Here is a 25,015-nt window from a genome sequence, read left to right as displayed (position 1 = left end):
ATAATGCCTGGTCAAAGATTTGGGAGACGAAGCCAGTGCATTCAATTTCCCAGATCCCTAGATTTGAATCTCTTACTCTGATTGCTGTTTAACTGTTTTAACTGTTTTGCTGTTTTAAATAGCTTGTTCGTTGTATATTTAATTATGGGTGCTTTAATTTACTTGTTTTACTATGTATTTTAATTACAAGTAGCTCTATTTTTTGTAATTTGTTTAAATTATTATTATTATTTTGCTTCTTGGCTTTTATACCTGAGACGGGTAGGGTATAAATAATAAATTTGTTTGTTTGTGAATCACCTCTATATTTCTTCTTGAAAGGAAAGGCGGTTGTTTATAATAATAATAATAATTTTATTATTATTATTATTATTATTGCCTCAACACTCCAGTATCTGAGATATTCATCACTATAGCAAAACTAATAAAAGTCTGTGAAGTAAAACAGGAGAACCAATTTAATGAAAAAATGAAGAATACTTGATTTTGTATGTTAGAACAAGACATGGACTGATAGTGATATTACTACTATGGTGTCTATTCCAATTTTAATACGTACTTATGACCTATGCTACTCACATAACTTAACATCACAAATTTCTCAGGAAAAAGTCCTCACCCCATTAAGTACTTTCACAAGTGGATGAGATCACACATGTTTGGCTCTCTCAGGTAAATCAGGAACTTACAGTGTGTGCCATCCAAGCACAGAGCAAACTAGTTTCAGTAAGTTTAGAGCACCGTGTGCCTTCAAACCATGCCCTGGGCCTTTTACTGTCTGTCTCCGCATAAACCAGGTATTAAAGGTTATGTAAAAGGTATATAAAATGGGCTTTTAAGAGATGGCAGAGGCAGCTGAGAAAATATTGTGGAAACAGTGGCAATTTAACCAGGCAGGGTATATATGCAAATAAACCTCGAAAAAGCTTGTGTTGCTGGCATTCTTTAACAAAATGTAGCAAGTCTGTTATCTCTTCCAGAGCTCATCATTTTGTGGAGGTAACATTCTCTAACAAAAGCAATGTCACAGGGGTTGAGGGTGAGAGGATGGCACACTTTGAGCTCCAATCACTGAAAAAAAGACAGTTCTTGGGTTTTCCCCTCCAATTATTTCACGAAATGACCTTCCTGACCTGCAGGGGGTGGGGAGTTAAATTAAGCTGCTGGGAAATGATGCAATTTCAGATCATTGAAACACAAGAGTTAAAACTTCTGATTCACCGAATTGTTCCAAACCCTACTTTTCACTCCATCCTACTTCAACTGTAAAATCTCACCTGCATCAAGCAGTTTCCTCATGCGCAGGTAGCTGATCGTTAGCCTCATAATTGAGGCTTTGTCGAGATGTGCGCTCACATGGTGGGGAAGAGGCAACTGGTGAGCCAGTTCATAGAACACCTCCGATTCCTTACTCCTCCTGCACCTGGCTGCATCTCTGGACTTCTCCTTTCTGCGTTCTGAACTTATCCTGCGGAAATGAAGTTAAGCATGAGTATTTAAGACCATGTGTATTTGCCTTGTGTTTTCACTGAGGAATTACTGCCTCCAAGCAACTACCTGAAGATAGAGCCACCATACCACTCTCCTAGCCACCTGAAAAACACCACAGGTTTTTAGTCTAGAAGGGAGAAAGAACCTCAACCACGTAGTCTTCATAACTGCACTTTAAAAAGGGTAAAGGTAAAGGGACCCCTGACCATTAGGTCCAGTCGTGACCGATTCTGGGGTTGCGGCGCTCATCTCGCTTTATTGGCCGAGGGAGCCGGCGTACAACTTCCGAGTCATGTGGCCAGCATGACTAAGCCGCTTCTGGCGAACCAGAGCAGCGCACGGAAACGCCGTTTACCTTCCTGCCGGAGCGGTACCTATTTATCTACTTGCACTTTGACATGCTTTTGAACTGCTAGATTGGCAGGAACAGGGACCGAGCAACGGGAGCTCACCCTGTTGTGGGGATTCGAACTGCCGACCTTCTGATCAGCAAGTCCTAGGCTTTGTGGTTTAACCCACAGCACCACCCGTGTCTCCTTTAATCTGACATTCAGTGCTAGAAGAGGCTCCATAGGGGGTTGACAACAGTGTTCTTCAGCCTTGAGCCCCCAGATGATGTTGCACTATAACTCCCATCCTCTTTGTCCATTGGTCAAGGTGGCTGAGGCTGGCAGGAGCTGTCCATAGGTTGAAAAGCAGTGGTTTGCAAGCAGTTAACAATTGTTAGCAATTCCAATACAGAGTTACTGCGTTCAGTGCGAAATAATGAAGTTTCAGAACTATTTCGAGCGCTTAACCAAAAACAAATGCCAAAACAACAAAATAATAATCACTGTTAAAATAATTAAATTTGTTTAGTCAGCCCGAAATAAGCTTTCGGCTATCTTTGCAAAAGCCTGCACGGTGCGGGCGACTGGGACTTCCTGGGGAAGGAATCCCATTGTGAGGGGCCACCACTAGTAGACACTCTTGTCCTTTGCCAACACCAGACATGCCTCTGAAGGCCACAGTACTAGAAACTCAAAAGCAAAGCAGTGCTAGCACGCCTGCCATGGTCAAGCACATGGCTCTACCTGTGGTACTGGCTCTATGTGTGGCACTGGTCCCACTGGAATAGCTCCACCAGAGTGGTGGGGAGGATAACCAGTAAGCCAGAGCAGCGGCTGCACAGAGATATGCAAAGCCTGAAAGAAGTAGCAGTTTAGGAAAGATGAGCAGGAGGGGAGGCACCATCCTCATATCCAGTTTTTGAAAGGTTGAGCTATTTTTTTCCAGTTACTGTTTCTACCCAATATAGCTTGCATTTCACAGCAGCTCAGATCTTCCTTGTAAGGCAATTCCTTTAAGCTATCCAGATGACTTACTCATGGAGAAACTGAGCAGCGATGCCTTTTGAACAGGAATGCCTTATAAGCCGCTTGGCATGCGTCCTCTGAGGTCCTATTCAGAGATTTCTCTTGGGGAGGGAAAGGGTCGTTCAGTGGTACCTCATGTTACAGACGCTTCAGGTTACAGACTCCGCTAACCCAGAAATAGTACCTTGGGTTAAGAACTCTGCTTCAGGATGAGAACAGAAATCGCGCGGCGGCAGTGGGAGGCCCCATTAGCTAAAGTGGTGCTTCAGGTTAAGAACAATTTCAGGTTAAGAACGGACCTCCAGAACGAATTAAGTACTTAACCCGAGGTACCACTGTACAGGGGACGCGGGTGGCGCTGTTAGGACTTGCCGATCAGAAGGTCAGCGGTTCGAATCCCAGCAATGGGGTGAGCTCCCGTTGCTCGGTCCCTGCTCCTGCCAACCTAGCAGTTCGAAAGCACATCAAAGTGCAAGTAGATAAATAGGTACCACTCTGGTGGGAAGGTAAACGGCGTTTCTGTGCACTGCTCTGGTTCGCCAGAAGCAGCTTAGTCATGCTGGCCACATGACTCCCTAAGCCTATAGAGCGAGATGAGCGCTGCAACCCCAAAGTCGGCCACGACTGGACCTAATGGTCAGGGGTCCCCTTTACCTTTACCACTGTACAAGATACCCTGGATCTGCAGCATCGCTTCTGTAATATGTGCTCACCTTCCAACCCCCAACCCCCATTTGTTTAAAGAAGACAGAGAAAAGTCTATGCAAAATCATTATTTTCGGTAGTTTCACTTCTGTTACCACTTCGTCACGTGCACCCTTCTCTGCAGAATTTCTACTCTAAAAATTCTCTGTGTTGTGGCAATTACAAGGAAATTCACCAGCTGAGCCAAGAATTGTTCTAAAAATCAAATATACTGCAAATGTTCGTTTTTGCTTTGCTTTGTTTTTCTGAAGGGTAGTATGTCTCCTCAAATTGAGAGGCAATTTTGTCAACTTTGAACTACTGTGCACACCTAGGGCTAATCCAAAATGTGGCCGAGTGGCCACCATTTCACAACAAACTGTGATTTCCACCCCCCACCCCCCGTTTTCATACACACAATTATTAATACTACATTTATATCCCACTTCTCCGGGCAGGAGTTCACGGTGAGAGGCGCAAAGTCCCCCGTGAGCTTCATGGCTGAGTGGGAATTCAAACTCTGGTCTCCCAGATCCTAGTCTGACACTAACCATTATATCAATATTGTTTAATATATAACCTTTAAAGAGTTCATTTTAATCTTAGCTACCTTGGGTAGCTTATGCTGGAAAGGCAATGTACAGACGTAATAAAAAGCGATCGGAGAAATTCGAGGAAAACAGGTCTGCCCGCATCTATTAACCAAAATGTGACGGTTCAATATGCTACTGATAAGGAGCAGGGGCTGTTGACTTCAGAAGGAGTTTTGACTACAGGACTAAAAGGTTGGGTGAGATGAAAGGGAGGTTTGGCACAGCAGTGCCGTGAGGAATGATTTGGCAGCAAGAGGCAGTGAATTGTTGAGAAATGTGTAGGAGAGCTGCTATAAAGTGAACTATTTGGAAGGTGGAGGAAGAGCACAGAGGATGATTTTAAGGGCTCAGTGTGCTGGGTTTTGTGGGAGGAGAATTGGAAGGGAGCTCCTGTGGCATTTGGACTAGTAGAGTGAAAGGCAAGATGGAAGATAGTGAAGAAAACAGAACAGCCAGCATAAAAGTGACTAATGGGGAGTTGAAAGGCAGTTTTCAAATGATGCTTGCAGCTACGGTATTGTTTTGTGTTTGATGAAGGATGTAAGCTGCCGAGACTCTCTCGGAAGATATGAATTATTGAAATAAATACATAAAATTAATAGCCAGCTCTGGAGGTTTTCCAGGAGGAATTAATTAATTAATTAATAGCCCTACAAATCTAGGTTCTCTGGGTGACAACTTTACCAGTGTGGTAAACCTGACAGATGAGATGGGTCTTTTGTCTGATCCTGCACACCTTATGTTAATATAGATCTTATCTTACAACAAGTGTGGGGGCTCTTCGGCACTCCAGATATTGCTTAACTACAATACCCATTGGCCATGCTTGCTGGGGCTGATGGGAGCTGCAGTCCAGCAAACATGAAGAGGGTCAAATGTTCCCCCACATCTGCCTTACAAGGCTGTAAATATGATTCATTACTCTGAACGCTCAAGCAGTATTATAAAAAGAGCTATGTGGTTATTAATAAAACTATTCCTAAAATATCACATATTGCTACCTGAATTATGAGCAAGGTTGCCAGCAATCAATTGATTCAGTGTACCAAGGATGGATCCATCAAGCATCTCAGCTGCACAACCCATCTGTTTCTACGATGAAGCCAGACCCACTAAAATGATCTAGTGCAGCAAGCACTTAAATTAATTCAGATGTGATTAACCGCCACTTCTATCAGATTGTGATGACACACACACACACATACACAATTCAGTCAAATGAAATATTTACGGTAACTTCAAAAGGCTACTAATAAGCCTATTCATAAAGCTATTACAACATTTAAGAGGCGGCAATGTCTCTTGCAGCTTCCAACAAGTGGTATTTCAGAAGCGTGCAAGCGCACACACGCACACGACTGCTTTCCACAAGCCACCCAAATGGAACCCAGCAATCAGCATTTAAAAACTTCTGCCTTAGTTCATGGTTCATTGCCATTTCCACTTTGTGTGTTTCTACTTCTTGCATACTGGGACAAGAGAATTGTTGTACGAGAAAGCTACATTCAAACAATGTAGCTGAGATCATAGAATCGTAGAACTGTAGTGCTGGAAGGGACCCCGAGGGTCATCTATTCCAACCCCCTGACAAACAAGACATTCCACTGTGGCAAGCGCAACCTAGGTTTAAGGTGCTGTTTGGCATCTAGCTTATACCAGAGTTTCAAATACAGTCATACCTCGGGTTAAAGATGCTTCAGGTTGAGCGTTTTCAGGTTGCATTCTGCGGTGACCCGGAAGTAACGGAATGGGTTACTTCTGGGTTTCGCCGCTCGCACAGACGCTCAAAATGACGTCCTGCAGATGCGCAGAAGCGGCAAATCGCGACCCACGCATGCGGGTTGTGTTCTGCTCAGGATGCGAATGGGGCTCCGGAACAGATCCCATTCACATCCAGAGGTACCACTGTACTGGCAAGGAAGCCCATATAAAAAGCACCAGAAATGTTACTTGATGTTTCATGGTAACAATATGGCTAGAGTCGTATCCCACCCTCCGATAAGGGTCTGGAAGTTGCTTCATATATTATATGCCATTGGCACCTCCTGCAGCAACTGAATAAGCTGTGGCAATGTTGCAGGGGTGTGGGGCTGGCAGAAAAGTCCTTCTGCCAATGACTAAACTGCTCTAATAGTAAGGATCGTCAACTGTGATTCGCAGAGATGCTCCAATCTGGGTTTGGAGAGGAGAAATAAAAAGCAAAGCTGTAAGACGAGGTGCAGCTGGGGTTTGGGAACACAGCATGTCAAAAGAGAGAAGGGTGGGAAGATAGGAAAGGGCTTTTTTAAAAGGCTAGCGGCTCAAAGAAATGGGAGAAAAATGGCAGTGGGGAAGGAAATGAACTGGCAGAGAGAAGGAACAGTATCTTCTGGGTGGAAAGTTGAAGTTCATCGGGTTGTTTTAAATAGGCAAATACTTGTAGGCCTGATTCGTTTTGGATTCCTCAGAACTCGCTGCTGTGTCTGTTGGAAAGGGTTGGCCCACACCCTGTGGATGCTGCCAAGCCGCTCCCATCTCTCTTGGCAACATCTGCTTCTCCTGCCTTTGGCAACATCCGCCAGTCAATGTACCCTTCTTGAACACAGCTTACATTCCTCTTTCCACATCGTGTTTTTAGACATAACTATTGACAGGCAGAAGCACTCCTGTGTCACAAACACAATGCGGGTGGCAGCTCCCCAAGTTACACAAAGAACTAGGTCGGCAGGATTTGTACAACTTCCTACGGCCTTGGAGTCCTGTCAAGGTAACTCATGACTTGAAGCGTATTTACCAGAGGAATGTTGTTTATCCACAGCACAAACTGAAGAGGGATTCATGATGCAGGCGATATAGTATAGTTTTATGCTACCTTGGGGGTCCTTTCGTTACTGAAATCATGGGAGCATGGAGAATGGACTGAAACTATTCCAGGGCTGTGGAGCCTGTGGCCCTCCAGATAGGGTAAAACTACAACTCCCATCATTCCTGTCCCCTGACCATACTGAAAATTGGACTTCAGTAAGATTTGTAGGGCCCCAGGCTCCCCAGCTCTGGAATAGACTGTTGCTAACTTTTTAATGATAGCCAGGGCTGTGCATACATCATGCTGTTTCTCCTTGCAAACAGCCATCCAGGGCCTTGCCCCACCGGCCAGTATCTTATTCAACCACATTTAAGGCTTCCATAAGGAAAAAACATTGCATACAAGTGTTCAAGGCAACGTTCACCGTCATAAGGCTTGAAGACTCCTCTCTAACAGCCGCCACCACCACCACTAAAAGGCAAAAGCAGAGTTTCTCAGGAAGCAAGAGCTCTGTGGCCACTTCCACATTTGGTGTTTTCTCTGCACTTCTGCAGAATTGTGGCATGCACACAGGGATCTGCCAATAATGATAAGTTATGATGAGTACAGGGTAGCACTCAAGATTTGTCAATGTTCCACCTGTGGTTTCATCTGTCTTGTTAAAAACAAAAGTCTTGTTTTTCTATTCGCTCTCAGCTCTAGGTTACCTCTACTTTGCTCAGGTCTTTTTCAGACAATAATGCAAACCTTATACTTGAGACCATTCTCATCAACCAGCAGGCACACTGTTTGGCACAGTGGTACCCAACTTGGGAGCCCCCCAGATGATATTTGACTCTTAACTCCCAGCAGCCCCAGCCAACAGTGCCAATGGTCAAAGATGTAAGGAGTTGTAGTCCAACTACATCTGGAAGTCATCATATTTGCTATCTCTGATTTAGCCCAATGTTGCTACTGTACTATTAGTAGTAGTGTTAGTAGTAAGAAGAATTATCAATATATTGCATTTTATTTCACAAAGAGCTACCAAGACAGATGAGAGACAAAATCCAACAGCAAAATAGTAAGAATAAAGCCAATTATAAAACTACAGGTATCCATAATTAACACACACACACACACACACACACACACAGTAAAACAACTACATTAAAACATCCAAAATTAAATATCTAACAGGAAGAAATGCTAGTCTGAAGAAGCGCATCTTCAAGGGTGACCAGACTGCCAATACCAATGGGGCCTCAGCAGGCAGAGCATTCCATAATACTGGTGGCACCAGAGAAAAAGCCCACCTCCATGTTACTACAAGCTGACATTCATCAGGCCATGACAAATCTAACTAACCAGGTTCCATTTGCAGGTCTTAATGCCCTTACCAGGCAGTGAAGAAGACCACATCTTAAGCTTTACAGAGGGATTATGGTTTAACAGCAACTGACTTCTGCAGACGTTTTTCAGTTTGGCTGCTTGTCCCTATATAATGGCTAAATAAAAAAGAATTGATACTGATTCCATGGGTGGTCTTCCTGACTGAGGACTTAATGCCCTCACTGGAACAGCAACAATAGTAATTAAGTCCTCTGTTTATAAAATACATGTAAACAGCACTTATGCTCTGCCAATACTGGATTCTGAAACAACTGCTACTATACATTTAGTATGATTACCAAGAAATGCCGTGATGATCATCTAAACACTGCTGAAAGGAACTATCTCCACCAATATTATATATTAGCACCACCTGCTTCATTATACAACGCCTTAAAAGTGTTTCCTTTATTGCAGATTACTTTATGTTACTTTATCCTCTGTTCTAAAAGTTATTCAAAATAATTAAGCTATCATCACCCTTTCCATATTTTTTTTGCAAGTGAAATTCATATACAACCACTTATAAAAATAAAACACAAAATATTACATTTTTAAACACACATAGATTTGGCCTTTCCAGTAGTCTCATTTTTATCCTGTGAAAACTTTTCCCATCTCCATTTTACAGCAATCATGTATAAAAACCAGGAAAAAAATTACTCCTGTTCCAAGTCTTCACATACAGTCTCCAGTATCACACGGTTTTGAGCTTCATTTCTGAAGCTCTGTGTTCCCCTTTTCCCAACATGTAAAACTAGCCAATAAAACAGATGGTTAATTAAGTGCAATCTGGCCATTTGTGAAAAGGAAAAGCAAGGAGGGTTGGCCGCCGCCTCTCTTCAGGAACTGGATGCTTGTTTGGTCTGGGACAGGGCCTGTGAAAGCTAGATGAAACACCAAAATAAGGGTAAATGCAGGAAGCTTGGAGAAAGAGTGTAGGGTGATTAAGAAACTAATAGGAAAAGGGCTCAAATATATAGGAATAACACAGCCTTGAGGGTGTGTAGAGATGAATCTCTGGGCCGTTCTGTCTCAGTGGGGGCCTGAGAGTGCCTGGGGTGTATACACAAACTAGGTAAAGGGACCCCTGACTATTAGGTCCAGTTGCGGCGCTCATCTTCTTTTACTGCCCGAGGGAGCCGACGTTTGTCCACAGACAGTTTTTCCGGGTCATGTGGCCAGCATGACTAAGCCGCTTCTGGCGAAACCAGAGCAGCGCACGGAAACGACGTTTACCTTCCCACCGGAGCGGTACCTATTTATCTACTTGCACTCTGATGTGCTTGCTAACAGCTAGGTTGGCAGGAGCAGGGACCAAGCAATGGGAGCTCACCCTGTTGTGGGGATTCGAACTGCCGACCTTCTGATCAGCAAGCCTTAGGCTCTGTGGTTTAGGCCACAGTGCCACCCGCCATAAACTAACTAAATATAAATTCAGGTAGGTAGCTATGCTGGTCTGACGCAGTCGAAATAAAAAATAAAAAAATTGTCCAGTAGCACATTAGAGAGCAACTAAGTTTGTTATAGGTATCTGCTTTTGTGTGCATACTTTTGTGTGCATGTACGCCAGCTCCCTTGGCCAGTAAAGCGAGATGAGCGTCGCAACCCCAGAGCTGTCTGCGACTCGACTAAAGGTCAGGGGTTCCTTTACCTTTAAGGTGCTACTTGACTATTTTTAAATTTTTTATTTTAACTAAATATAATTTAAGCTGTTTTTCAGACTTAGCCCAAGTACAATTCCCAGGATAGATAAACATTTTTAAAATCCAAAAAACAGTCTTGACAAGGGTTACATGTATATCTGCTTTCATATAAAAGGTCTGTTTTTTCAAGTTTATAAAATGGCAAATATAGCAGTCCCCAACAAATAAAAGATCAAAGGTACAAAAGCAGCTTGGTAAGTTGAAAGAACAAGACAACTCATATTCCTGAAGTCCCGTCCAACCAATCAGCTGTAATCAGTGTGCACATACGTCTCACAAAAACACTGCTGTATTTGTTGATTAGATTATATATCTGAGTTTCTAACACTGGTTTTAATCTCTTACAGGAATCCAACTCAGAAAAAAAGCCAACAGAAAGAAGTTATCAGTGTCCTTATCCAATATTTATGCTTGCAGTCAAATGACAAAATTTATTTTTTGCTTTCATGGTAAACCATGCTTAAATTCCACAGAAGGTCTTATGTGGTTGCTGAGTCCCTTAGTAGAAATTGTAAATGATGGAGCCAAATTTCTTGAGAACTACCTTTTTTTAATTTACAGGATGCTTGCTAGAATAGCAGTAACCTGACTCTGCATATACTTCTAAGGGAGCGTGGGCAGGGTTCAACAGTGAGAAATCAGAGTGGCAAATGTTTTTGATCACAAAGTAGGAATATTTTCCAAAAACTGAAAGCCTGAGCACAGAACAATGGAGGATAGAACTTGCACAGCCTATGCCATTTCTTCCTGCTGAGTAAATACTGCATCTGGCACTCCTTATGCAGCAATGTTGGGAACTATGGCTTGCCCCATTTGCTTGCCTTACCAACATTATCAAACTCACATGTACTACTGTGTCCCAAAACTTCTCCCACTATTAGGTTTGATATATACTGTATAGCTAAATAATTCCAGCCTGCAACATCATATAGCTGCTTCCAGGGACCGCAAAACCTAACACTATAAGTGAAGCAGTTGGGAAGGTTAAAAAACAACAACAAAGCTGTAAGATCTGGACTCTAAATTTTAAATGCTTCAGATACTCAAGCCTGACTACTGAACTGTTTTGCTTCTAAGTGTTTTATTCCAAAAATATAAATGTGCAGGTGCAATGAAGGGTTAATGAAAAGGCAGCTCGTGATTTATGCTTAGTGATCAAGTCACAAACCAATGATAAAAGATTGCAATCCACAAAATTAATTACTCCAAAGTAGTCTCACTGAAGTCAACCATGGGGATTAAGTCTCCTGGTGATTTGAGAGGTATACAATCATATTATATGACTATTTTAAATTAGACAAATGTACCACCATTAAGTATTCACATTAGTGCTGGAGAATACCTCAAAACAAGCAACTCAGATGCCCAAACAAAATAGTCCACCTGGATAAACAGAGGAAAATATTCCTTCTGCTATTTCCCCCCCCCCAGGCAGTCCCTTTAAAGGAGCTGCTCTTGTGCTTTTATCCTAACACCTCAAAACTTAAGTTATTTTCAAAAAAAATGTGTCCTGTAAACAAGACAACTCTCGAAAAAGTATGCCCTGTAAACAAGACAATTTTTTTTAAAAATAACACATTTACAGGCAACCTTTACACAAGCTCAAAGCAGCTTTCAACAAAATAATCAGAAAACAAAGTTTCAGTGCCTACAAAATAAGAGGCAGCACTAATTTGTCTTCTGTAGGTTATTTGGTTTCAGGAAAACCACCACACAATTCACTGGTATTGTATATTCTTTTCACGCCAGTTGCCTGTAAATTAGGTGTTACTGTATTGGGCTGGGCTGTGACCTAGAGGAAGTGGTAAGTCGCCAGAAATTATAGTACAGTGACAAAAACTAGAGTTCCTTTGAAACTCTAGAGAATGAGATACACAAAATAGGTAATGTAATATTTTTCTGGACCAGTTTATTGAAAGAGTATGCAAGCTTTAGAGTTCAGGTAACTGTCAGGTAGAATGGAAAGGTTGTTGTGCTTGTTATTTTATTTATTGCATGTTATATCCCAACAACAATTACTTTTAACTAAACTGATTACATACATTTTCACCAACAAAAATTGATCCAAAAAATTTCAATTTATCTGGCTTATAACTGTTTTTTCCCCCCCAGCTACCTGTCTTGATTTTTCCTTAGCATTTTATCCAGTATTTCATTCTTTCTGGCTTTTAAGGATATATGTATTTTGTACTTAAATACAAAATGAGACCATCAGGGGACAACTAGATATCAAATGTTCCTCGGGTTAGGATTCCAGAGAGCCTCAAAAAGACGACACAGGCAACCTTGGTGAGGTTGTGAATGTATTCCTCAAACACATACGCACAGCTTCCAAAAACTTTGTTATTTATCTGTCAACTACCTATCTCATATGGCCGCAAAGAGGAAACTATAAATATATAGCTAATGTTATGAGACTGTGTGTACCAGGACCTCACAGCAGGCTTCACAGACAGAAGCAGACTGATGAGAGGTTCCCTTGAAAGATGCAGTATAGCCCAGCACTTTGGGTCCCATCTTCCAGGGGTGAAGATGGCTTTGTCAGGCTGCTTGTTACTGTGGAAACAAACAAAAAATCCCACTAATAAAAAGGAAGAAGGGGCTGATGAACCTAAATTCAGAGGTCAGAAATGAGTTCAATTATTATAATTAGAATTATCATCACTGTTTATTTACAGAGTGATACCAATAATCAGTAGGACCATGATGCTGCTATTCCTACTGGGAATTGCCTTCACAGAACTAGAGCAGGGGTTAGCAACCTTTTTCAGCCGTGGGCTGGTCCACCGTCCCTCAGACCATGCGGTGGGCCGGGCTATATTTTGAAAAAATAATAATGAACGAATTCCTATGCCCCACAAATAACCCAGAGATGCATTTTAAATAAAAGCACACATTCTACTCATGTACAAACACCAGGCAGGCCCCACAAATAAGCCAGAGAGGCATTTCAAATAAAAGGACACTCATGTAAAAACATGCTGATTCCCGGATTGAGAAGGCAACTGGGCCACATCTGGCCCCTGGGCCTTAGGTTGCCTACCCCTGAACTAGAGAGTCAGTGAAGCTCCATTAGTGCTCCACACTTCATTCTCTGATTCAAGCAGAAGCTGTTCCTTCCATCCCCTCCTTGGAGGACCACTGACAAGTTTAGTTGTGTGTTGGGGGGTGGGGCAGATCAGATGTTTATCCTTCCCTATCAGCAAGAAGGGATTTTACCATGGATAGAGAATTCTTCTGATTCCCATCTCTCCTTCCATCATTTACTATCCACTTCCGGGTATGCTGAAGGACAGACTTGTTACAGCTATTGTTGAATTACATTGGCTGCTGCCAGATCTCATAGGGATGGGGCAAAGCTGGTCCACAGCTCGCTGCAGGTTAGCATTTGAAAATAAAACTCAGAGGAGGGTCTGGATGAGCAGGCATTCTAGCAAACAGAAAGTAGGAGTCTGTGGTCCTATCCCTTTGTTTTGGCTGACCACAGAGGCCACAACTACAGTATCCTTGTGTCCTTTCACTTTGCTCCCATCTTTCCCCCACTTTGCCATGCTGATTTGGAGCTCCTTGCAGTGTGGGCTAACCTGTATTTCTAAAAATGCCTTGAAGCTCCAAGAGTTACATTTAGAGTGTGTGCATACTGACAAAAGTAATGATTCCCAGTCTAAACTAATCATCTGGTAAAAAGCATACCAGTCTTTGCTGCAGCATGATGATGCAACAATGGCAATGGACAAGTTTTCTAGACATACAGTGGTACCTCGGTTTATGAACTTAATCCGTTCTGGAAGTCCGTTCTTAAACCAAGGCGCATTTTCCCTAATGAGGCCTCCCGCCGCCAGTGCCCTTCCGCCATTCGGATTCTGTTCTTAGACCGAGGTAAATTTCTCAAAGCGGGACACTACTTCCGGTTTTGTGGAGTCCGTAAACCGAATTGTTCGTAAACAGGACTCTTCTTAAACCAAAGTACCACTGTACTGACAACCATCCCTTTAAAAGCTTCTACCTTGACAAATTACATAACTATGACTGCCTACTCGTTAGAAAACAAAACAGCCATCTAACCGATAGCTTCTGCATTCCGTATTTTAACTTTGCAATATGTTTAATCTTGCAGGGATTTAAAAAGTTGTATGCAGGCATACATATGGCAAGTTGTTCAATATGTCCCAACAAATGAACAGACTTTCATTTTTTAACAATTAAAAGTCTAGGTAACTGAGTAAAATGCAGAACATCTGTTTAAAATGAAATCCCCTGGAAACTAGAGTGTTTATGTAGTTGATTCTGAATGCAAGGCGTGAACTTGGATTAAGTAATCCTGCATCCTGCCCAGGAAGGTTGCATACCACAGGTTATCAACCCATGACCTAGACTAAGGATGGGGAACTACTAACAAGTGGGATCATCTTTTCACCAGCATTAACAGCTGTTAACTCTTTGTGCAGTTCCAGGAGTGCTCAATTGTATTATCAGCTTTGAGTGCTGCAAATAATTCTGGAAGTGCTGTCTGAAATGCCTGAAATGCCCCACTCATGTTACTAGCATCAACAGCTTTGTAAAAAGAAGTTCCTGCTTAGTTACATATACAGTAAATAATCCAGACTCTGTGCGGCTGGTCTACATAGATATGGGATGAGGAGGGCTGGATAGGGCTTAAAAATAGCAATTTCTGAAGCACTCTGCTAGTGAGAATTTTCTTTCTTCCCACTCAGTCACAGCCAAACTTTTAAGCTGTGTTATTCATGAGTTGGAATAACAAAAATATGCTCTCCTTTAATCAATGGATTGAAGGCATGACAGCACTTGCAACATATGAATGGATTTCTCATAGACACAGACTTTGCTTGGATAAATATATTGATATTTGGAGCAAGTTCTTACAGAATATAGTAGGTTATTAAAAGATCCCATGACAGTTAAGTCCAGTCAAAGGCGACTATCTCGCTTCAGGCCGAGGGAGCTGGTGTTTGTCCACAGACAGCTTTCTGGTTCATGTGGCCAGTATGACTAAACCACTTCTGGTGCAGTGGAACAATGTGACAGAAACCAGAGTGCATGGAAACGCCGTTTACCTTCCTGACACAGCGGTACCTATTTATCTACATGCACTGGTATGCTTTTGAACTGCTAGGTTGGCAGAAGCTGAGACAGAACAAAGGGAGACCACCCCGTCACGTGGATTCAAACCGCCGACCTTCCGATCAGCAAGCCCAAGAGGCTCATCATTAATAATCATATATGTATTAGCATATATACCTATGCATATATATGTGTGAACGCACATGTGTGTGTGTGCATATATTACACTCTTTCTCTTTTTTCACTTTATTTTGTATAGCTGAAAAAGCTTTAAATAAAAAATTAATAATAATAAGGTATCCAGTAAATTAATACAAATACACCGAAAAGTGTTATACCATAAAAAACCCCACCCAAGGCTATTCACCCCTACTCAACACAAGCAAGAACTTTAACAAGCGGCCCCTGGGGCAGAAAGTGTGAGGGACAAGACAAACTGATTACCGAAGGAGAGATTTCACCTGTGTATGGGCTGTGACTTGAGCAGGAGGAGAGGAATAAAGGGAATGAATGATCTTGGTTTCTGCTGATGTGAATTGCAGAAAAGTGAAGGGATGGGTCTATGTGCACAAGAGATGGCCCAGCCCACTCTGGCCACATTCAGATTTTTTGGGCTGCTGACATCCGTGTGTCCCAAGGGCTGGCCAAGAGGAAATACAGCCATTAGACAGGAAAAGGTTCCCAATCCCTGCTGGCCCTAGACAGTGTGCCAGAAAGGAAACACAAGCACTGATCCCATACTTCATTCAGCATGCCTGAAAGGAATCTCTCTATTTACTGTCCAGTGATTGATTTATGGATTCGTTTCTGGGAAGCCTATGGAAGTTCTCAGAGCCAAGCAGATTCCCAACACCTACTTCAGTCAACCAGTGTTTTTCAAACTTCAGCTTCAGAACATATCCAGTGCCCTACTGGTTCAGAACAAAGGTTTATCTAGTCCAACAACCCATTGTGAATCCTATTCCCTAGCCTAAATTGCTTAGGCTTTACTGCGTTTTCTAATGGTTTGGTTCAGAACACAGAACAAAATTGTTTAGAATGGAATAGAATCTCACAATTTCTAAGCGGCTGTCTGCAACTCTACCGTAACCTAATTTGAAACTTCCTTGGGAAGAAGAAAAAAAAATCACCAAAACTTCTCTCCTAAATTATCAAGGCAGATCTACTAGATCTCAACATTCCCTTTAGCAGCCAACAAATGCGTCACATTTAACTGCATAAAACTATTATCATGAAAGAAAAAACTCACATAAATTTGCAATACAAACATTAAAGTTAAGCCAGAATCTTCTCCACATCTAAACTAACTGCACACTTCATTTATCAAAGGCTGGGAACTATAGTGACGCCACAGCCACATGTAGCAAATATGCTCTTCTTCCAGAACCAAAGCCTTTCTACAATAGATCTCTTTCACAGCTCTAGCCTCACGTCTGCAACATTATTTGAACAGTACTGTAGTTGTATCTACCTTCAAGAGGTCCATTTAAATTTTAAAAACAGTAACCATGTGGTAATCAAAACTGGTACTTTCAATGTACACAAACATCAGAACGCAAATTATCAAGAAACTAGTTGCCACGGCTAACTTGGGTAGGGAGGCCAAGTAACATTTGTAGACTAATTTGAAAGGCTGGACTAGCATTTAGGAACTATGCTCCATCAGTTTGATTATTAGCCAGTTTATTCTTAAGTAAGGTGTCATATGTTACTGTTTCTCAAGGACAGAAAATTATGATTTCACAATGACACCTTCTCCTCACCATATCTCACCACTGTGTGTTTGTGTGTGCACATGTTACAAGTTCCAAACAACCACAAAGTTAATTCCATGCATTGAAGGGGATCCATGCTTTCAAACAGCAGCCAGGCTGCCTGCTTGTCCAGCCACGAACACAGAAAAACGCATCTGAAATTGTGAGGGCTTTTCAAGATAGTTTGTTATATGGTGTTGTCCATTGTTCAAATTCAAAAACATACGCCCACACCCTTGGGCAGGCCTAAAGTAGTTCTTTGGATCACTGGCATACTTGGCACAAATCCACAACTGGCATCAAGCAGGGATGAAAAGAATGCTATCCATTATTTATTATTAAATGTTTATTATATGCTATCCATTATATTTATTTATTTTTATTATTATTACCCCCCAGCCACTCTGGGTGGCTTCCAAAACATATAAAAACATAATAAAACATCAAAAATTAATAGTAACAATCCAATATTAAAAAGTCACAATAACTCTAAAATGAATAACTTATATCAAATAAAGCAATATTCAATAATCCATTAGAATATAATAGCAAACAGTAAAATTAAACATCAGCAAAAAGTGTTTGTCAATTAGCAAAAAGAACCACCACCACCCAAAAAATTCAGCTCTTGTGCTCCAGAATATGAAACTGGAAATCTGATAGGTGATTAGAGTATACACTGTTCTAAGATTCTGGAGAACAGATGGAGACAGTGTGTTTCAAAGAAGCCACTCCACTTTATGTACAGTAAATATCTAGTCACATATCGGGTATTGAGAACAGTACTGTCTTTGTTGATTTATAATTTACAAAAGTCATACTGGTAATTAAAACCTGCAATTCTAATGGATTTTAAATACTTAATGTAGAGCAGGCATCAATGATGCCACAAAAGCCTCTTTCTATCAGAGTTAGCTACCCAGATGCCCAAAAGATAAAATTCCACAACAACTCTTCATATCCCATGTCCATTCTAAAAGACAGGGCTATTTAACAACCTTATCATTAAAGCTCATCTTCAAGCTGGAAAAGCCCTTGACCATTCTGAGCAGGAGCTGCACACTCTTAACCTCTGTTTTCTTTCAATGCAAATCAACTATTTCAGGTTACTTTCCAGTACAGAAATGATACTGATTTTTCAATAACAGCAAGTTACAAATCCGAGGCCACCCTAACGAATACACACTCCTCTCCCACAACCCTTTCCTGGGGAAAACCTCACCCCCTAGCCTTTATTCATGATTAAGGCCAACTCCTTAAATCTGTGCACAAAACAGACTTCATTTTCAGCTGATTCTGAATCCAAGAAGTACTAATTCTTTTCAGAGTTAGCCTCTTAGCACAAGTAGGTTTTCAAAGCAAGGTGTAGCCCTCTTATCTGACTGGTCCAGGGGTCAGTAAACTTTTTCAGACGTGGGCTGTTCCACCGTCCCTCAGACCATGTGGTGGGCTGGACTATATTTTGAACAAAAAAAAATTGAACGAATTCCTATGCCCCACAAATAACCCAGAGATGCATTTTAAATAAAAGGACACATTCTACTCATGTAAAAACACCAGGCAAGCCCCACAAATAACCCAGAGATGCATTTTAAATAAAAGGACACATTCTACTCATGTAAAAACACACAGATTCCCGGACTGTCCGCACGCCAGATTGAGAAGGCGATTGGGCTGCATCCAGCCCCCAGGCCTTAGGTTGCCTACCCCTGGGCTGGCCACTGGAAACAGAACATTGGTCTAATCCAGCAAGGCAGTTCTAATGTTCTTATGGATGAGAAGAGGATAACGCCTCAGGAAGAACATGTGCCCAGCTAAGTATCAAGCCGGAAGCTAATTCCATCTCTGGGGTTGCAAGGAAACCAGTGCCTTTTCCTTCTCGCCCAGTGGATGCTTCCTGAATTCTGAGGAAGGAAGCCACAGAGGGCAGGAGGCTGCTGCAAACAAGGACAAGCCTTTGGCAGCAAGCCCGCAAATGTTTTGAATGCAACAGTATCATCATTCCCTGCTTAACCAATGTTGTCAGGCACTCCTGTTTGCAGCTTGCCCCTTTAGACTTCTCATATTCGCTAGCCCCCAAAAGACGAGAGCAAAGGAAAGCAAAGAGCTGGTTCAAAGCGGCATTGATGTGGCAAAGGTAATCAGACCCCTGAAGCAAGTACAGTTGCACCTAGGCTTCAATACAAATGCTATTGTGTTCATATCTTTGCCAAACAATCCTAGTCAAAGAGATGCCTATGGGGCAGAAAATGGGAAACCTTTGACCAGTTCCGAGCAGCTTTCCTTTTTGAAATCAGAAGCAGCTTGGGGGGGGGGATTGGGGCACTAGTGGGAGGGAGACTAACACTTCCTCCTATGTTGTTTCCTTGATCAAATCACTTTGTCCATCTGTCCCCTCAAACTGCTTCCCCCCACCCCGCTGGGTAAGAGACTGGAGAAAGGGGATAAAACCCTCTTGCACAGGAGTTCCCCAGGAGTTCAATTCTGGGGAGCCCACAGCTGTTTGTAAAGAAGAAGAAGAAGAAGAGGAGGAGGAGGAGTTTGGATTTGATATCCCGCCTTTCACTCCCTTTAAGGAGTCTCAAAGCGGCTAACATTCTCCTTTCCCTTCCTCCCCCACAACAAACACTCTGTGAGGTGAGTGGGGCTGAGAGACTTCAAAGAAGTGTGACTGGCCCAAGGTCACCCAGCAGCTGCATGTGGAGGAGCGGAGACGCGAACCCGGTTCCCCAGATTATGAGACTACCGCTCTTAACCACTACACCACACCGGCTCTCTGAAATACATCTGAATCTCCTGTATCATATACTTCCATCCCACTCCAGCACTAATGACCTGGAGTCGAAAGTCCTGACGTGTCCTAAAAAAAAAACAGTATCAGCATAAAGTAACAGCTATTTGCACACCTCTATAGAAGGCACGCGGGTGGCGCTGTGGGTTAAACCACAGAGTCTAGGACTTGCCAATCAGAAGGTCGGCAGTTCGAATCCCCGTGGCGGGGTCCCTGCTCCTGCCAACCTAGCAGTTCAAAAGCACATCAAAGTGCAAGTAGATAAATAGGTACCACTCCGGCGGGAAGGTAAACGGCGTTCCCATGCGCTGCTCTGGTTCACCAGAAGCGGCTTAGTCATGCTGGCCACATGACCTGGAAGCTGTACACCGGCTCCCTTGGCCAATAAAGCGAGATGAGCGCCACAACCCCAGAGTCGTCCACGTCTGGACCTAACGGTCAGGGTTCCCTTTACCTTCACCTATAGAACATACAGCATTTAGAAGTGTGTTGGGCATGAGGAAACCTTTTAAACACTAACGAAATTTACATGAAGAAATCATTTATGTAGCTTCTAAGCAAGATCCAGAGGGGCTGCAGGTTTCATACTACATTTGTGTAAATAAGTTTATTGTTGGGGAAAGGCATTTCCAGAGAACATAACTGATGCCTGTGAACCTTACAAAACAATTCAGAGTTTCCTCTCAGATAATCTGTAGTTACCTTCCTTTGTATGTGGTGGGTTGTTGTTGTTTTTTTGTAGAACTCTCCACACCAGCATAAATAACTACAGCCCTTAACAGAAGAGCAAACAGGTCTCACCTACCCTCTTTAATTACAAACTGAATGTTCACACCAAGACCCAGGAGAGGAATGTGTAGCACCAGATTTCAACACACAAGGCTGCTCTCTAAAGATAGGAGCTGCAATGCATCTACTGTTTCCTCTAAACCAGGGAAGTTTGTGGACACCAGGAGATCTCCTTCATGCCTTAAAATTGTGGTCTTCCCACAATCACCTTTCTGGCCAGTCAGCAAGGCAATTTCATATCAGACCATTCTATGATGATATTAAAACAATGTATTTTTGAACACATCAGAGACAAGCAATTTAATCTTTGCACTGGATCAGCACATTAGCTGTGTATCTTCGTGAACACAGACAAACTGTGCTTCCTAATAGTTATACCTGTACAATTTACCCTCTTATCAAGTATACAAACTACATGTGTACATGTATCCATAAATATTTACAGTTAAAGTTTGTTGTTGTTTAGTTATGTCCGACTCTTCGTGACCCCATGGACCAGAGTACGCCAGGCACTCCTGTCTTCCACTGCCTCCCGCAGTTTGGTCAAACTCATAGTTAAAGTTTAAAAAGGCATATTTTCGTCTGGTTGTACATCATATCAAACATTCTATTTTAAAACAAATATCATCCAGTTATATAATACGAAGAATATATATTGTTGTCGTATAATCAATGTTTTTATTCCAAACCATAATAAAAGCCACCAATTTTGTTGAGAAGTCTGAATTGTTTGTTCTCTTCCCACATCCTTTCTGGCATATAATTCTGTTCACAACCATGACATCCCACCCTCTTCTTAGCCACTGGTCAATTTTAGGGCGATTACACTTCTCCAAGATCTGAAGGTATTACGGTGTAGCGAGTGTTTTATCCAGTCCCAGTAACACCATTTAAACAGCGAGAAATGTTACAGCTTGAACTCATTTAACCGTCTCAAATTGCAAAAATGGCATTGCTATCAATATAAACAAACACTGCCTTCTGCCAATGGGAGATTAAGAAACTTAATCCACCAGAAAAAAGGATTGGTGTCGAATTTAAAAATAATAAAAAAAAAATGACCACCCAATCTCCACAAATATCTAATGGCAAACCTTACTACGCATCTGCAAATTACTACAGGATCTTATCACTTGGAAATCCAAGGTAATTACCAAAGGAAGATCCAACTCGTTCTGAACATGCCACGGGAACCAGCAATTAAGGGAAATATGTGGGTAATTCTGGTGTTTAGAATAACCTCTGCTACCCTTGCCAAAAGAAAGAGCTGCAGTTTCTCTTTCTCAGCGTCCTCCATTCTCAGTGACTCATCCCCACTACAGAGAAGAACAAGTCTGCCTCTTGTAGTCTGAAGCAATAGATGGGAGAACCTGATGCAAATAGAGAGCAACTACAACACCAGGAGTTACAGAACACAGGGGAAAGACTTCGGAAGTACCATCTAAAACAGGGGTAGCCAACTGTGCACTTTCCAACAACTCCCACCATCCCTGACCATTCACCACGCTGGCTGGGGCCGGTTTGCCCATCCCTGATCTAGAAACTGATTATTGGTATAAAATATTTGATCACAGGTCAAAAAAGTTAATCTGCTGATACCCTTGATATAAGGCTGCTTGTATCCTCTTTTACTAACATTTACAGAAAACAAGAGTGATTTCCAGGATACCATGAGAATTTTGTAAATGTTATTTAAACTTTTCAGCAAGTTCCATCTCAAGGGTTAGGCAAGTAGTGCAACATTTAGAATTAAAACTAAGTTACACCTGCAACAGACTAAGGGAGCAATCCTATATACAATAAGCTGGCATAAATATACTCCAAACTGCATTCAGCGGTGGGGCGACTACTGTGACTGAGCCTGGCAGAAGGAAAGCAGACTTTTAAAGTAGTGTTTGAGTTAACCCACCCTTTTTGCTGACTTAATTTATGTCTGTCATCTGACCAGGCTGAATGGGTTTAGGATCCAGTCTAAGTCCCCCCCCCCCACTCTGGTTCTGGCCCAATCACATCCCCAGAATACTCCTCTTTCTGAGCTTACACCAGCTTAAGATCCACCAGGCCTGATGGGGGAGATAAGGACATACCTCCTCCAGCTGACCAGAGGGTGAGGGAGTTAAGCCAACATAGCTGGCTACACCAGGAACCCCTCAGCATAGCCAGAGATCCACTGGATCCTAACCCACTCATCCCAGTGGATCTTGTTATAGGATGCTCCCTAAATGACAAAAAAAAAAAAATCATAGCATTTGTCCTTGAAAGACAATGGAAACACAATTCCAACAATTTTTGAACATTTGAATTATATGCTTTATTCTCTGCACAGTCATTATTTTTGCAGCATACAAAAGAACAGTTTGTCTCTTTCACTGGAGACATTTCTGTTCTTCTGAAAAAATCATGCACTTAAGAAACATTACTTTTCTGTTCTGTCTCAGGACGCGGGGCCGCCTTTTAAAACATTACTTTCCTCTCACTTTCCATCCACTCAAAGGCACGGAATTTCCATCCACTTACCAACAGTGATTTTATACCTTCCTCAAACTGACTTTTTCCCATATGGTTTGGTTACAGAGAACTTGGAAAGCTCCACAGCAAAGCACCATTCTTTTTCTAAATCACAGCCAGGCCCTGGCAGACTCATCTCCATCTAATATCCATCTACAAACACTCAAAGACACATTAACATAACTCGCCTGTCTATCTGTGCCTAAGAAATCAGAGTGGACTCACACTGCTCATCTCAACCACAATGCTTGTAGTCTCCTCATTTCAAACTAGCCAGGTTTTACATTCAGCCTAAAGCAACAATTTCAAAATGTTGGGGGTCTACCCTGGGGAGGCAGCGAAGATAAAATTAATCTTGTAAAGAAAAGTTGAGCTGATTAACAAGCCAAGGGCACCCTCCACTTTTCTATATCCTGGATTCTCGTTTTATTCCCCCCCCAAAACCCTCTCACCCCCACCCCCTCCAACAAAATGGCGACGTGGACACTTTGGAAGGGGGGGGGAGGGAGAGAGAAGGGAGAGAGAAAGAAGAAGAGGAGAAAGAGTGAAACACCCTCAAGGGAGAAGAAAGGATGAGGAAACAGGAGGAATGAGAAAAGAGGCAGGGGGGGGGGTGGATTAAGATAACAAAGGGGGGGGGGAGAAAAGAAGGGGCGCTGCCAGGAACACACACACAGAAAGGGCATAAAGGAGTAGGGAGTAACTCTATTCTCTCTCACACACACTTTTTCTCTGCTAGAATTGCTACGTTATAAAATAAAATATAATAATAATAATAATAATAATAATAATAATAATAATAATAATAATAATAATAATAATAGAAGATGGAGAAGGTAAATGATGACAGGACCCTGGAGGAAGGATGCCAAAAAGAAGGGGGGGGGAACACCCTGATGGAAGGAGCGTCCCAAGACGCCCCCTCCTCGCTTTTGCAAAATGGCAAAGCATCTTCTTTGAAGCCCAGCTAGGTATAAAAAAGAAGAGAGAACGATAATAAAGAGGGATCCGAAATCTTGAACAGGAGAAACCAGGTTTAGACGGCAGCGGGGCCGGGAGAAAAGAGAAGAGAATTTGGACGTGGGAAGAAAGCCTATTATTATTATTATTATTATTATTATTATTATTATTATTATTATTATTATTTCCCCAATGGCCTGACTTGGAGGGAGAACAGGAGGAGAAAGGCTAGTGGGAAAGCAAGAGAGAAAGAGAGGGAAGGAAGGGGATTTTTGTCCTTCCACCATCCACTCCGCGCGCGCTCAGCTTCCGGGGGCACAAAACAATACGAATAATACTAAAGATATCGGGGTAAGCAAGCAAGCAAGCAAGCAAAGGCGGGCCGGCCCTCTTCCCGAAACCAGGAGCGGGGGGCGTGTGAAGGAGGCGAGCGGTGCCGCCCAGACCCGCACCTTTTCTTGTCGCTGGAGCCGCCCGTCGTGGCGCAGGGCTGCATGGCGGCAGCAGCGGCGGCGCCGTCGTCGTCGTCGTCGTCGGAAGCCAGCTTGCCTGCCCGGACGGAGCTTCTTCCGCAGGCCGGGGGGGGGGGTGTCTTCTTCTTCTTCCCAAAGAGCCGGGCGGGGAGAAGGCAGGCCTCTCTCACCTCAGAAAGAGGGCTCGGGCGGAAGCCTCACGCGCCGCGGCAGCACCACGGAGGAGGAGACCCGGCTGAGGGGAGGCCGGCGAAGGTTAGTCAGCGGCGTCGGCACAGACGGGAAAGAGGAGTCGCAGGAAAGGCAGGCGAGGCGGGCGGGGACGAGGCGGGTCCGGGCCTCCGCCTTCCCGTCACGAGCGCCGCCTGCGCCAGTCAGGAGAGGCCTAGGCGGCCCGGCCCCCTCCTCGCGGCCTAGCGCGGCCCAGCCAACCGCCGCGCTCGAGTGGGTGGGCCGAGCCGCCGCGCTTCACGTGTAGCGCTGTGTGAGGGGCGGGACGGAAGGCCGACGCCGCTGTTTTCTGCGCGCGCTTTCCTTCCCCCCCTCACGGCTTCAAACGGGGGCACCCTCAAGTGTCGTTGCTGGACTACAACTCCCGTCACGCCCGGCCGCTGGTCTTAGTTGCTAGGGATGATGGGAGTTGTAGTCCAACAATACCTGGGGAACCGAGGTT

General features: G+C 43.1%; 1 protein-coding gene across 1 annotated transcript in view; it reads right to left on the bottom strand.

The window, feature by feature from the left end:
* The window catches only part of HIF1A (hypoxia inducible factor 1 subunit alpha), a 39,896-nt gene extending 15,122 nt beyond the window's left edge, over positions 1-24,774 (bottom strand). The window contains exons 1-2 of the mRNA XM_028740186.2: positions 24,322-24,774; positions 1,278-1,468 (exon numbers count right to left, since the gene is read on the bottom strand). Of these exons, the coding sequence (XP_028596019.1) occupies positions 1,278-1,468; positions 24,322-24,365 (235 nt within the window). The 5' untranslated portion in view covers positions 24,366-24,774. The remainder of the gene's footprint in view (positions 1-1,277; positions 1,469-24,321) is intronic.
* Between the last annotated feature and the right edge of the window lie 241 nt (positions 24,775-25,015).

Source organism: Podarcis muralis, chromosome 1, assembly GCF_964188315.1.
Source record: "Podarcis muralis chromosome 1, rPodMur119.hap1.1, whole genome shotgun sequence".
Taxonomy (NCBI): Eukaryota; Metazoa; Chordata; class Lepidosauria; order Squamata; family Lacertidae; genus Podarcis; species Podarcis muralis.
This window is presented reverse-complemented; position numbering and strand designations above follow the sequence as displayed.